The sequence below is a fragment of the Apteryx mantelli genome, chromosome 2, assembly GCF_036417845.1.
Source record: "Apteryx mantelli isolate bAptMan1 chromosome 2, bAptMan1.hap1, whole genome shotgun sequence".
Classification (NCBI taxonomy): domain Eukaryota; kingdom Metazoa; phylum Chordata; class Aves; order Apterygiformes; family Apterygidae; genus Apteryx; species Apteryx mantelli.
In genome coordinates, this window is record NC_089979.1 from 14,214,240 (window position 1) to 14,228,383 (window position 14,144).

At 38.0% G+C, this 14,144-nt stretch overlaps 1 protein-coding gene across 1 annotated transcript in view; it reads right to left on the reverse strand.

Moving 5' to 3' along the window:
- Positions 1–5,762: 5,762 nt before the first annotated feature.
- Positions 5,763–14,144, reverse strand: part of MTBP (MDM2 binding protein) — a 31,217-nt gene continuing 22,835 nt past the window's right edge. The window contains exons 18-22 of the mRNA XM_067290206.1: positions 12,418–12,684; positions 10,869–11,115; positions 9,409–9,522; positions 7,771–7,836; positions 5,763–6,269 (exon numbers count right to left, since the gene is read on the reverse strand). Of these exons, the coding sequence (XP_067146307.1) occupies positions 6,234–6,269; positions 7,771–7,836; positions 9,409–9,522; positions 10,869–11,115; positions 12,418–12,684 (730 nt within the window). The 3' untranslated portion in view covers positions 5,763–6,233. The remainder of the gene's footprint in view (positions 6,270–7,770; positions 7,837–9,408; positions 9,523–10,868; positions 11,116–12,417; positions 12,685–14,144) is intronic.

Sequence of the window (14,144 nt, forward strand, 5' to 3'; positions counted from 1 at the left end):
AGGTCCCTGCTGAGTGGCACTTTCAAATTAAATGATAGGGCATCTTGTGCATGTTCCTAGAGGTGAACCTGAAACAACAGCTGTAGGAATGTACTGAGAGCCAGGCTGTCGCTGAGAACAGAGCACAACGGGGTAGGGTGGGCGCATCCTTCATTAATGAGCACACAGGACATATTTTTCATAGTCCCTTTCCAGAAGGGTTCAAATGACTTTGAGCTTCAGCTACCCAGGATCCCAGGCTCAGTTAAAAGCTAGCTGAATCGTTTTGAAACGTGACTTAAGCTTGTGACAGCACATTTCCACTCCAGCGTTTTCCAAGAGAAAGTCAGGCTAAGAGCTCCCTGTCCTCCTACCCCACCCCACTTCATCAGCTCTGCTGATTCTGCTTGTAGATTTAGCTGTCAATCAAATGATCTTGATTGAAGAACAAATCTGGGGAATGAGGAAGACTTGTTTTTTAAAGTTTTTTAAATTAGAACAGAAAAGTTACTCAAGCAGCTCCACAACACTGAGGAAAAGCACAGAGGCAGGAACACAAGCTTTACTGCCAGAAAAGCCTTAATATGAAACTGCACCTGTGAGAGCGACTTGGAGCTTAGACCTTTTTCCTGCTGCTAAATCAGCTACATTAAGGAACTCATTAAGACAGACTTGATTTTTTTTTTAGCTTAAGTTAATTTTAAGTGCATTCGGGTGTGATTCTAGCTGCATACCTTGCTGGTAAAACTTGTTTAAGATGTTGACCCCTGTACCCATAACTGACTATTTGCTGTTGTGCACCACGCTTTTTTGTTTGAAGTCAAAACACAGGAATCACTAAGTCAGCCTGGTTCACCGTCACAGTGGGGACAAAGGGGGCAGCAAGGCAGGAGCACTGGAAACTGCCTTCACCATTGAAGATGATACGCACAAGCTGCACCTGGAAATCCTAAATTGGCCTAACGTGGTTGGGTAGGAAGAAAGAGAAACAGAATATGGATTGCATTGATATTGCTCTTAGGTTGTATGCAGCACTGCTGCATGTAGTGTTTTCTTTGGTTGCTTTTAAAGTTTTGCCCTAAATTCACACTTGGAAGGACAGGAACGGTATAGGAAGTAATAAATCAGAAGTTGATAGAAGGTCACTTGTAATAGTGCAACGCTTTCATACTTGAGAAAGCCAATAAGTTTGAAGTTAATGTCACTTGGCTGGCAAAGAAAATTAAAAACACAGTATGGTTCCGTGTTGTTTTTAAGCTAAGTCTTGAGAGTTAATAGTAAGTCATACTGTTTATTCACATTGTAGGAATTAATTTCTGGTGTCATAGGTATCTTGATCATAAAAACTAATTAAAAATTTAAGATGATAGGCTGAAGTCACAAATGCTGAAGATGATAATCATTTTAGGACAGTAGCTAAGTTGGCATTTGGAGTAGCAGCCCCACTCCCAGCACCTCCCTGCAGTCAAAAAAAGAGTCAGAAAGGTGATTTATGGATCTGGAAACTTCCATTTTTTTTACTGTCACGGTACTTGCAGTTAAAATTGGATTCCTAGCGTAAATTCACAAGTTAGGAGACACATTACATAACTTGCCAATAATTTCCAAAACGTACATTTCACGCGCAGCTCTCGCTGCCATTCACACAACCTGCCATAGCAGTTATTTGGGTGTCCTTTGCTTTGGAAGCCTCTGGGACAAGCAGCCGCAAGCAGTCGGTACGTTGTGGGAGCAGGGCTCTGAGCACAGACTCAAAGATCCCGTTGTGAAGTGCTGTGTGCAGTTTTTAAAAAGTGTGTTTCAGGGCAAGTGTGCAAAGTATTTTATTGATGTTCCAAAGTATAACTTAAAAATTTGCACCCAGATTCCTATAAACGTTCCAGAAGTAAAAGTGAGAACTTACATACTGTGGGGTAGGTTAAATACATATGTAGATTGTACTGCACTATCTCCTTATTCCTTTAACACTTAAAAAATCACTGGAATGTTATACTTAACATGTACGTGCATTGTAAATACTACAAATTCCTATATTAGTACAAACATTTAAATTACACAGTATGTAATCTAAGGTGCTCAGTACTATATGAAGTATAAGTGAATAACTAAACAGTTTGCAAAGAAAGTTCATATTATATATATTTATAGAAAAAATATAATTACAGATGCTATTTCTTCATTTTCAGATTTTGGACTGATTCATATTTGGATGGGATAGACACATGAAATATGGACCTACTCCACATTTATAAGAGTATAGTGAATATTTATATTTTAGAGGAAAAGAATATATTTAATAAAGTCATTTATTGGATTTTTGTGAGGTGAGCTTACTTTGTACCCAAACAAGCTGTTTAGAAGGCTGTACTTTGTTTTGGGGCTGGGGAAAATACATTTTAAACATTAGTCATTCTGTCTTAATTCAGTTACTTGAAAGAACTATCTATCTGGTTTACCATATTGACCGAGTGACTTTTAAAAAAAACAGTAAAAAAGTATTAATATACTTTCAATGCTGCCTTGGTGCTTTTTATTAAGTAAGCTCAGTAATCATGCAGTAGTGGTGCTTTCGCTGACAGTCTCCAAGCACACTTAAATGGCATTTTTTTGCTGCTGGTGTTTACTAGAGGCCAAGAGAGGTCCCGGGCCAGGTCGGCCAGCCTGGCCTGCGAAGGTGCAGGGCCTGCTCGGGCGCAGGCACTTACACGGTGGTTACAGCACACACAGAACAGAAGCATCCGCTCAAGCCTCGGCCTTCGAGGAGCAAGGCAAACGCACGCCTTGCCCAGTTCTCAGAAACGCCTGTGGAAAAAAGCACTTGTTCCCCCCGCCCCCACTTCAGTTCTTAATTCAGAGCCCCAGCTAGAAAAGTTAGCTGTGCGACTGTCGGGCTGCTCGTCCACTCTTCCCCAGGGTAGAGCAGACCACGGCAACCCTGCAGAGGTGTCATTTGGGCATGTCACTCTTTTCACAAGATGCTGCCTGTAAGCTGAACAGTCGGAGCAGAAAGTCTGTGCAGAAGCTTCACCTTTAGAAAGGTCTGGACACATATGGGAACATACATGTTACTGGAGAAGTGTGATATGAGCTGTTTGTTAAAACATAAAATAAAGCTGATGTGATGTGTTCAGGGAAGCGTACTGATGTTTTGTAAGAGTCCACACTTAAAGAATTACAGTCTGTATGTATGTATTAAAAACAACAAACAAAACCCACACCTGCTGGCTCCTTTGTCCTACTTCCCACAAAGAAGGGAAAGTCAATTTATTTTAATAGGACAAGCAGGGCAAGACCTATTCACTTGCCTAAAAACATCTTTGGAACCACCATTTCCCTTAAGGTGCTTTATAAATTCAAATGCAACTCTTCAGGTGCTACCAGGTAAATTGTTATCACGAACTTCATTGGAAGTTTGCCTTTGCCAAATAAACAAGTGTTTTCTCTTTGAAGAAAGGTAAGTATTCCTCCTTCCCCCAGGATATGGAAGCACATGTCATCCAGCTTTTCGCATGCCTAAGCACGGCTGGGTTCAAACAGAGTCTGATCTAACCTCAGTCTGCAACCAGACTCCCCCCTGTCCTCCTACCAGTGCTTAAAAGTGAACTGGCACTTGACTGGCCTTTGATTTCACTAGAAGCAGAACTGGGACCTTAACACACACATGCTCCAGATTATTACTAGCATTGATTTTTAAGTTTCTTTATCTTATTTTTCCTACTCATAAATAGACTACTTTATAATTGTTTACTGGGGCTATTTTGCCAGAAGGAAACAAAAAACACTCTATAAAGTAATTAGGAATCATACGTAAAATGGATGCTCCTGACTTCAAAGGTGACTTCATGATTTAACAGCAGATAATAATTAGCAAATTTTCAAGCAACTGTCAGCATGCTTAAGTGAAGAGTTTAGTGAGAAGCATGAGTAAAAACCATTAATATTTAAGTAACAAAGATCACACCCTCTGTAAACCCATCAGTGACTTTTTCCACATCGGAAATAGCTTCTCAATTTGTTTCCTTTATCACAATTTCTGTGCTTATGTAAATCATCACAGGCATTGGAAAACAACTCCCAGGGAGGAACTGGAGTCTGTGAAATCAGAAAAGTGCTTGTACAAATTATCTTGTAGGGGAGTAGTACAGTAACTGCACTGTGAATATCACTAGATGAAGTGATCATCTTATCACATATCCATGACATCAGTTTTGTCTCACCCCAATCTCAGTATACTAAGACCATAACATGGATTGGGGATAGACCATAGATGTATAGTGGTGAATACGACTTGCATCCTGACTTGTATAAACATGAAAGTAAGCAACCAAACCTTCTGCAGTAAGGCAAACATGGGTCGGATTTAAATATACCCCCACAGTATTAAATAGGAAATGCAGCTTTCAGTAGCTTACTTTAAGATATGCACAACAGTAGTATCAGCACTCATGTTCAAGATATCAGATTATATTAAGATTATATTAAGATTATAATGCTCTACAATCAGAGGTAGAGACTTTTTATTCAACACTGGACATTAAGGAAGATGAATGTCTTCATCCTGAGATTTTGTTTTGGGTGCAAAGAATTTTAACATGTTAGAAGTCTAAGTATTCATAAATTTTAGGTATTTGGCTGTAAAGATATTCATGCAGTTACGTGATTAAACAATTAATCTTGAATGCGAAGAAAGAAATATAAGCCATGCAGTCAGTAATACATGGGAGCAATTTTGTGCGTCCACTTACTAAATAATTATTTAAATATAATCCAGCTCCAGTAGCTGTGTTTGTCCTGGGCTGACTCCAGCCTAGTCAGCTGAGATGCACACTGTACTAGCTAGAGCTCACTGTCACAGTAAAGCAGCCATATAGCTCAGAGCACAGTTAAAACCAGCACACACCCACATATAAAAAAGGTCATCTAGACTTAAGCAGAACAATATACACTGGAATGAACAAACACAAGAGTTAAATGCAAGATCCTGTTGGATAAAAAAAAAAAGAGAGAGAGAGAGAGAAATAAAACCCACAGCCACCACACTCCTTAGGGCTTGTCTTTACACAATAGCAGAATTTGGCAAGCAACGAAGTCATAAAGACTCCTTGGAGGATGGGTAGATTCAACAGTATTAAAAAAGTTGAATCTACACGTGGTTTAGTTCAAGTATAATTTTATCATCATATTGATTTGAGTGTGGTTTATATTAGCATTGCTTAATTCACTTTCCTTCCAGGAGTATATAGCAAGCCAGTAACACTGTGACCCCTATCAATTTTAATCCTACTAGTTTATCTGAGCTATAAGGAATCTACACTGAAAGCTGTAAAAATGTATTTGCTTTGGCAGGAACCCCTCCCCTCCAACATAATACAAATGTAAATGACTGTACCAGTACAAAACGCATATACCTCCAAGCCTTAGGCAAACTGAGCCTGAATTTCGCAATTTACTTTTCCCTAGTACATTTAACCACAATGTTCCCACTGTTTCACAGCTCTCACAGTCATCATTACTACTATCGTTTTGATTATTCCCCCCCTTGCAGAACTGTTTCTAAAGAGTGTTGCAAAGAGAATGCATGAAATTATGCCAGAAATTCAGCTTATACTGCCCTTCACACAATCATCCTTTAATGGGAGGTTGCAGCAGGTTGTGAAAGACATGCTTGTTTTTATTCATGTATTATGACACAGAAAGATAATTGTGACTTCAATTCTATTTGTATTCACCTGCAGAACAAATAGGAACGCTTGTCATTTACACTACAAAAGGTCTACTCTGTAAACAGTTTTGTTCAGTTTATTTATAAAACAGCAAGTAATTGTAAATAGAATAGAGGCCTTTTTGTGCAAAAAGGTAAAATAGCCTGTCATTACAGTTAAATACAGCCTTTTTTTTACTCATGTCAGTAACAAATCCTTGTTAAAAAATGTACAAAGTTTTATAAAAAATCAGATCAGTCTGCATTCCTTTTAACAATGAAACATAATAAATATGCATATAAAAAACTATTTTGAGTTTTAATTTAAAAGTTTTCAGTATGACAACTCAAAACATGCTACTTTGCTCGAGAATTAAATCTACATAATTACCCTAACCAACATCCTTCAAGAGTGTGTGTGTGTGTGTGCGTGCGCACGTGCACACATGCACACACATGCCTGCCTGTCATCCAGTATAGTGTTTTCATACAGTGGGAAGTGCTCTGCTTCTGAAGTTTCCAGGAAGCTGTGAATAGCATCTGTTCAGTATCTCTAATTGCCAGTCTTCTCCAAAACCCACTCGATCACCTAAGAAAATAAATGAGAAAATGAATTATCAAAATAACTCCCGTTCTGGAAGGAAATTAAGAACATGTAATGTACTTCAGCAATTCTTTCTCGATCTGCATAGCCTTTACTCTGCCAGGAATTAAAAGATAATCCATTCAAAAGAAGAAAGAGTGTTAATAAACAAACAGCAGATGCAGTGCTACCAGAAAATTGTATTTAATCCTACAGAATGCCTTGTCTTTAGAAAAAGGCATTTTTAGATCCCTTGAATTGAGCTACTTCACCCCACTCTCCAGGTACTAGCAGCAAGGTACACACACAATGCTAGATAGCTGGCGTTTCCATCAGAAAAAATCTTTGAGTGATAAGGGAAAGGATTGTTTTCACAGTGTTGTATCTGCCACCATTGTTATTGTTGTTCCCCAACCTGGCTGGTTGTTCAGACCACGGATGAGTGCTGGGCAATCAGAATTTTCATAAGGTACTTTTCAAAGTATTCTCTAACACAGAGAGAGTTGGCCAACTTTGAAGATCCTCAGTTTTAATATCTCTCTGCCAAAAGAAATAACGTTCATACATAAAACTACCAGCTGGTTTTCACAGACAAATACGGTGGGGAGAAACAGCACACCAACACCCCAGTTCAACACCAAACCTGAAAACCTACGTAGCTTTTGAGTCCTTACGATCTGTAGGAACCAGTTCACAGGGGAACATGGCGCAGAACACAATAAATACTACTCTGACAGAATAACATGAGTAGGGTTCTAGCACTTTTCCTTAAGAGTTTGAAGGATTTGTATTTAACTAGCCTAGTTCAAATGCTTGCATTTGATTTATAACTTTGAAGACTATACTGTAAAAATCCAAAACACTCTTTTCATCATGCAGTTACTTCAGTGTGTTTTCCAGAATTTAAAGCAGAGTTGCTTGATTTCTGGAGGACAGGAGTACTTATTACTCCTGGTATGTCCTCTATGCTAACGTTCACCGAAGTCCCTACACAGAAATAAGCTCACTTGATTTCTCTTTTGGCTTTTGTTTACAGGTATTTCCAAGCTTAAAATTACTAAATTTTACACTGCTTCTTTGAAGAAATGTATTTCCTTTTACAGATCCCTTTGTTGCTTCCTGACCTTTGAAATGTCTTTTCCTTGAACGCAGGGAAAGGAGAATTCCCAAATGGTCCAGATTCCTCTCAAAGAATAATCTCATATGCATTTTTTCAGTGATGTGGAAAAGTTTATTTTCTTCATTTACATCTCTCACTGTGCCACATCACGCTGCCAGCTATAACTACAACACTTCCTAAAACGTCAGCGTGTGCAACTGGAAGTTTTGCCATGGGACTACTGATCGAGAAAGTTTTAGTGAGATTACAGAAGTGAAATAAGACGACAGCCAAAGGAATGTTTCTGTTCATCTCCTAAAACTGTGGACCAAACCATCCTACACCAAGTAGCAGCACACGCCTTTAGCCTCAGCTAGTTATAGGAGCATCTTTCCAAATCACTGTTACCTGTTTAGCATTGTTATTTGCCGTTTTCTTCATTTCATCAAGAAGTCCTCTAGAAGTTTTCAGATCCTAAATATGAAGCACAAAGCCACAGAGATTAGGACACTCATATGTTCACTCTAGTCGGATGATAAAAGCACTAGTTACCTGGGGGTACATATCCTTTTATCATCTTTCCCAGAAGCACAGAAATAGAATTATTTGATTTTTGATTTTGTTTTAAAGAAAAAAATCTAAATCCACTCCAATTGTGCTTCATCTTTCCCAAAAGCAGCTCAAGCCTAGTATTCAACAGTGGGATTGAGCCACTTTTCCCAACCTTTCGCACACTTCCATAAAGGCTTCCCTCCCCTCACGTTCTTCAAATGACCTTTAAAATTCTTATGGTCTTGATTGAAATCTTAATTCTATATAAACATGGAAATCAGCTGGGCCCTTACACTGCAACACAGAATTCAGGCCTAGAATAGACAGAAGAACTTGGAGGGGGGAAAAAAAAAAAAAAAAAAATCAATGCAGAAAGGAAAAGCCTAGAATGGCTTGTCTGTTCCGGAGCCCAGTTTTCCCACACTAATCCACTCTAATAAACTAATTAAGCACGTAAAAACATTGCATAAGGAGAAAGGAAAACTAAGGACATTCATTTGCTACTTGTCTCCAAAGGAAAACAATAGCTACAATACTGGACTTCCGAAGCTGCACAGGATCTGCTGCACAGATAAGGAGTCAAAGAGCTCTTGCAGATTTGGAGCTGCAAGACGAGATCACTGCAGCACTCTTCCTCTGCTCTCCAAGTCGCAGTGGGACCAGGAAGCCATCTGATTTCCCCTAATCACTCTTAGCCCTACACAGGTTTTTTTGACTTTGGATTAGGAGATTTTCCTCCAGGGCATATTTCAGGGAGATTTTAGAAGTGCTCACAGAATGACTGAACATTGAGTTCTAATTATTTAAGAAGTTGCTGCTCATCAGAAAGCTGCTATAACTGTCTGTGTGAGCTTTCAGTCCTCTTCAAATGCAGAGCAACTTCATTTAACTTAAATCACCTTTACTGAAGTTCAAGCTAAACTGAGTTAGTTCACAAATGGTGGTAGGCTAAATGCATGCAAATGAAAGAAACAGCAGCTCAGCTCCTGAGTAATAGCTTGTTAAACTCCCATACTGCATTTTTATTCAATTTTGTGCCCAGACTAAGTAACCTCGGTTCAAATATTGACTTACAAAGTCTCTTAGGTATTGCTGAAAGAATTGTTTCTCATCTCCTCCTAAAAATGAGGCTGATACAATTCCACATGGTGCTGCCAGATAACTACAGCAGCTAAGAGAGCAATTACAGTATAAGCATGACCTTACCTAACAGACCACTGCTTTAACATGTTACCTCACATAAAAGACCACAGCTTTATCAGGTTTAAACCCCTAAACAAACAAACAAAATACCCTGTAAAAATAGCTTCTGCATTTGATTACAAGTCAAAGGTTTTTCCAGACATTCTACTTCTAAACATGTTACTAACTCATAACTAGGAAATATTAGCATAACCAAGTCTGAACATCCTACAGTCAATCTCTGGTTATACTGAGCAATGGATTCACTTAATTAAGCATATAAACAGCTGTGAGACCATGTCTTCTGGTTACCTTTAGGTAGAACTTGGATATCTCAAATAGACGCTGGCTGCACGATGCAAAGCACTTGTGAGCCTCTGCAATTCCATGTTTTTCAAGAGTTTTGGCCACCACCTCTTTCAGCATCTTGGAAACAACAGAAACACACTCAAAAGTTGATCCCAATTACTGGCAATGAAAAACAAAGTCACACTTGTTTTCTTTATCTTTGCCCCACAGTAAGTGTTAAGAAGATGGGTGTTATAATACATTGAGAGGACTGAGGGGAAAAAAAATCCTGAAGTTTGATCTTGCCTCCGTGCCTCTGCCATTAATCCGCTGGAGAAATCTGGGCAGAGTTATTTTACAATCTATTTCCACTTCCTTCATCTCAAAAATTAAGAAAATGCGTAGAAGTCACAGCAATACCAGTGAATATTCACATGGGGCTTTGAAGACAGAAAAATTTCTGCAGTGTTTTAGGTTTTCTCTTTCCCGAAATACTATATATGCTACTTTCCTTTATATTGATATTTTCCTGTTTGCTACATCCATATTAAAAAAAGAAGTTCAGACACTAGAATCAGATCAAACAGTTTACTCTGACATTTTTCATATCAGAGTCGCTGGAACTTTACCGTAGATCTGAATAATTCTCACCACTTTATGCTTACTCAGGTCATCCCGACTTATCACATGTGCAAAGTATGCATGAGTATCGTTTATAGGAAAATGCCCTTTTTATACTTTACGGGAAAATCTAAGCATATCTCCTTCAGCTGCTTGCTTACAATGCTCTGCTTACAAGGTTCTCAAATTCTGCAATTTTTCCTTGGGATACAAAGCAAAATTGTCAAAAGCCCTCACGGCAGCCAGGTAACAACCTGCAAAACTTAATTTCAGACCATCTAATACAACAACTAAGTTTTTCTAAAACATTAATTTTGTTGCCGATCACAGCTGTCATTATAAAGACATTATCCTCCTTCTAGATGTAAAAACAGCTATTAATTAAACATTATTGCATCAAAGTATTCAAATGTTGTATTAATGGACGTATACAACTACTGGAATATCTTTTCATTCACAAAATAGTCCTGTTCTTCTGCAATGTCTTTGTCTTTCCAGCATAGATGTTTCTTTGATGTCTTTAGGTTTAATATAAATTTTCTACATTTTGTAATACCTACTCATTAATATTTATTCCTGCCCTTTTTATTCCTATTTGTTATCTCTCTCAGCCTAACTTCCCTGGGCACCATATAATTATTTCTTATAGGCTTTTTCACTTCCTACTTTTGGAAAACTCTCCTCGATGCCTTCAGGACTCACTTACAGAAGTGAACAGAATGAAATTTAATAATAACGCAGAGAGAACATTCAGTCCTCATTTTGGTTAAAAAAAAAAAAAAAAAAAAAAAGGTCAATTCACACATGGAAAAGAAGTTAAATAGACATGTTTAGAGCATGAAGCAAACAAAATAAGTCTTTACCCTTGTATGTTTCTGAGATCTCGATTCCTTAGCTGGCTTTGAAGTCTCAGCTTCTGTTGCGTTTATTCGACTTGCTGAGCCAGCCTTTGGGGCTACTTTCTGGGCTTGACAGGACTGTTTCAATGGCACCGAAGCTAAAGAAACTGATCTTTCTGAGCGCTTCCTTGTTACTGCAACTGAACAGTGATTTCCACTACTACTGCTTGCCTGAGAAAGGAGAGAGTCTGTGCTCTCAGATTTGGTTAGCCTGGAGGAAAAAAAAAGTAAATATAAAAAAAAAAGTAAAAAACAAAAATGTATTAGTGCTTTGCTTCTGCTTTAGAGGCTGCTAAATAATTGCTAAAAGTATTAAGTATTCTACATGCTTGCAAACAAATAGAATCTGAAAATGGCAGACAGGATTCTATTAATGCAACTTTCTTCCAATTAGGAGAACACTTCGCTGTTGGATTTGGTCTCCGACACTCAAATCCATTGTATCTCCGATTAAAATACTCTAGAAAAACTGAATAAGTTAGACAACTAGGAAGAGAAACTCTTTGGAAGAAGGAATGATTTTGCTTACGGAGATTTCCCTAGACAGGGAAAAGCCAAGTTTGCTGGACTCCAATCTCAGGATTAAGACACAACTTCTTGAAACTACCCAATTTCTTTTGGCCCTATAGGAACTCCACAACTTTTTTTAATCGTTATCCAAGGGAACTTGAAAGTTGCAATGCTACTGAAACCTTGCACTATTTGATCCTTTAAGAGTAAGAGTGTTAGTAATTCTGAAACACCAATTGTATGAAGTGCTAAACACAATCACATCTTCTCTTCTAACTATTCAGTAAGTTCCAAAAGATAAGATATTCCCAGAATAATATCCCTGCTAGAAAGGTTTACTGTAGCACACTGGTGATTAGATTGCAAAGGGTACCTACCAAACATCAGGAGGGAAGGGAAAGCAAAGTACTACCATAAGAAGTGCATTTAGAAGTAATATTTGTATATTATATGGCAGTTATTTTTTATTGACGCAAAGAGTTTGCATTCCAAGAGTGAGGATATGGTACAAAGGGAGGTCTTAAAAATGAGTTTTTCAGAAAAGAAATAAACAACTCTGACAACTGAAGGAGTTTGGATTTTGGTGGGTCATTTTATACCAGAAGTCCTTGGATTAGGAATTCAATTATTCTGTTTGTACAGTACTCAGCTTTCTAAACTTCTAGTTGTTTATTTGTATTGCAACAGCTCTGACAGTTTTGGTCCTAGATAAGGCTATCTGTCATCCTGCAAAAGGCAAGCAGCACTTTTTGCGAAATACAACCCCAAATCTTTAAAAAAAAAAAAAAAAAAGGTGCCTGTGTGGCATGGTTTTGATTAATCTAATACTCTCAATGGGAGGTCACACTGGAGGAAAAATGAACTTACAGAAGAGGATTAAACAACTGGAACATTTGTCAAGATAGCTTTGCCTAAAAAGATTTCAAGATGAAAGGAAAGATGCATTTCACAAGAGACTACGGAAATATTTCACGCTAAAGATTTATTTTATTCAGTGCATTACCTCTTCTTGGGATAAAAGCAATCCAAGTCTTTTGATCTGCGTTTTAGCCTTGATGCCTCCGTTCTGAATTCGCTTTGTAAAGATTCTCCATCAGGGACACTTCCAGGCTCCGAGAGGACTGCAGGAGACGGCAGAGGGCTCAGGACAACTGGTACAGGGCAGCACTCTTTGGTGCAAGTAGTCTGAGTTTCATATCGAATAAGACGAGTTTGAAGTTCAGCATATCCCACATCTCTCTCTAAAGCTTTTCTGTTATCTAGACAATACCTAAAATTGAAATTTGTGAGAAGTCTGTGAGAAAAGTCTGATTTATTACAATTAGAAAAATGGAACAACTTATTTTTGACTATGGTATAGTCTCCAAAACTTTCTTGTTTGAACTGAAGTATTGTTCTGAAAGATACCTTAAATATTGCCCAGTAAATTAACCCACACCTGATTGACTTAGCTACATTCAAGTGCAACTCCAACATATAAGATAAATTATATACTAAATATTTGTACGTCTTTACCCTGTGCTGTCACAAATGAAATTTTCATGGACATTAACAGACTGTTTTCTTCGAACAATACACAGACTCACTCGTCAGATACTAACAATGGATTCTTTTTGCTCCTTATAATCAGCCCCCTGTCACATTTATATTACCAAGCTCTTTATTTTATATTTTGTTGAAAGTTTTTCACATTCCGTCCACACTTTGCAAATGTTACTCTCTGTTAACTGCTAAACAGTGTGACAGTCTGACAAAACAGTTACGAGAACATTTCTGAGCCCAAACATGTGAAGAAGAACCCAATGCACTGTGGATTCAGTATCTTCAGATCTCAGACTTTGCAAGCATCCATCAAAATTTTGAGACCCAGAAAATACAAGATACTGTATATAAAATAATGCTGCATAATATGATAGTGTGATTATGCTATATGCCTCATTTTTTTTCCTGGGAGACATCCAACACACTTGAAAGAAATCTGAAACCTAACAAAGACTTCTCTTCATCTACTCTGTCCTCTGTATCTCTATTTCTACTCTATCACTTGACCATATCGATCTATATAACGTACACCTGGAAGCTAAGTCATCTGCATTTACTGAAAGGAAGAAAGTAGTTTTCCTAGTCAAAAGTAACAGGTACAAGTGCTCCAGGAATCCCAAAATGCAATGATACTGACATAATTTTAGGAAGAGCCCAGCTGTGCCGAAAACTAGGTTGCTGTGAGATTATATTAAGTAAACGTAAGTACAAGGAAAATAGGGCCTGGTAAGCATTCTAAGTGCTGTGTAGTACAGATTCTTCACTAACTGCACTCTTTGGAAATGCAAACTTCAACCTCGTCCAAGATAAGCACCACTATATGAGGAAGTCCTGCTTTTTTAAATGCCAAACATACAAGAGCGTGCACTGAACAAGCACAGACTTCACTAGCTTTTCAGCTTCCTATCGATTACAAAGATTAAGTGGCTTAAATCAACCAAGTCAAAATAGGACACTGCATTAAATCTGGTGGAGCTCCACATGAATCTATGATTGCAACTTTTCTTTTAAAAGGAGAGCAAATTCACATTTTTATATAATAATTTCATATTCAGATTTAAGAAGAACAAAAGAACAGTGCTAACGCAGTGAAACATGATGAGATTAAAACAATATAACATGCATGTTAACTTTTTTGTTGTGTAAATAATTTCCAAGGTTCCTTGCGAGAGCCCAGTGTTTCATCTC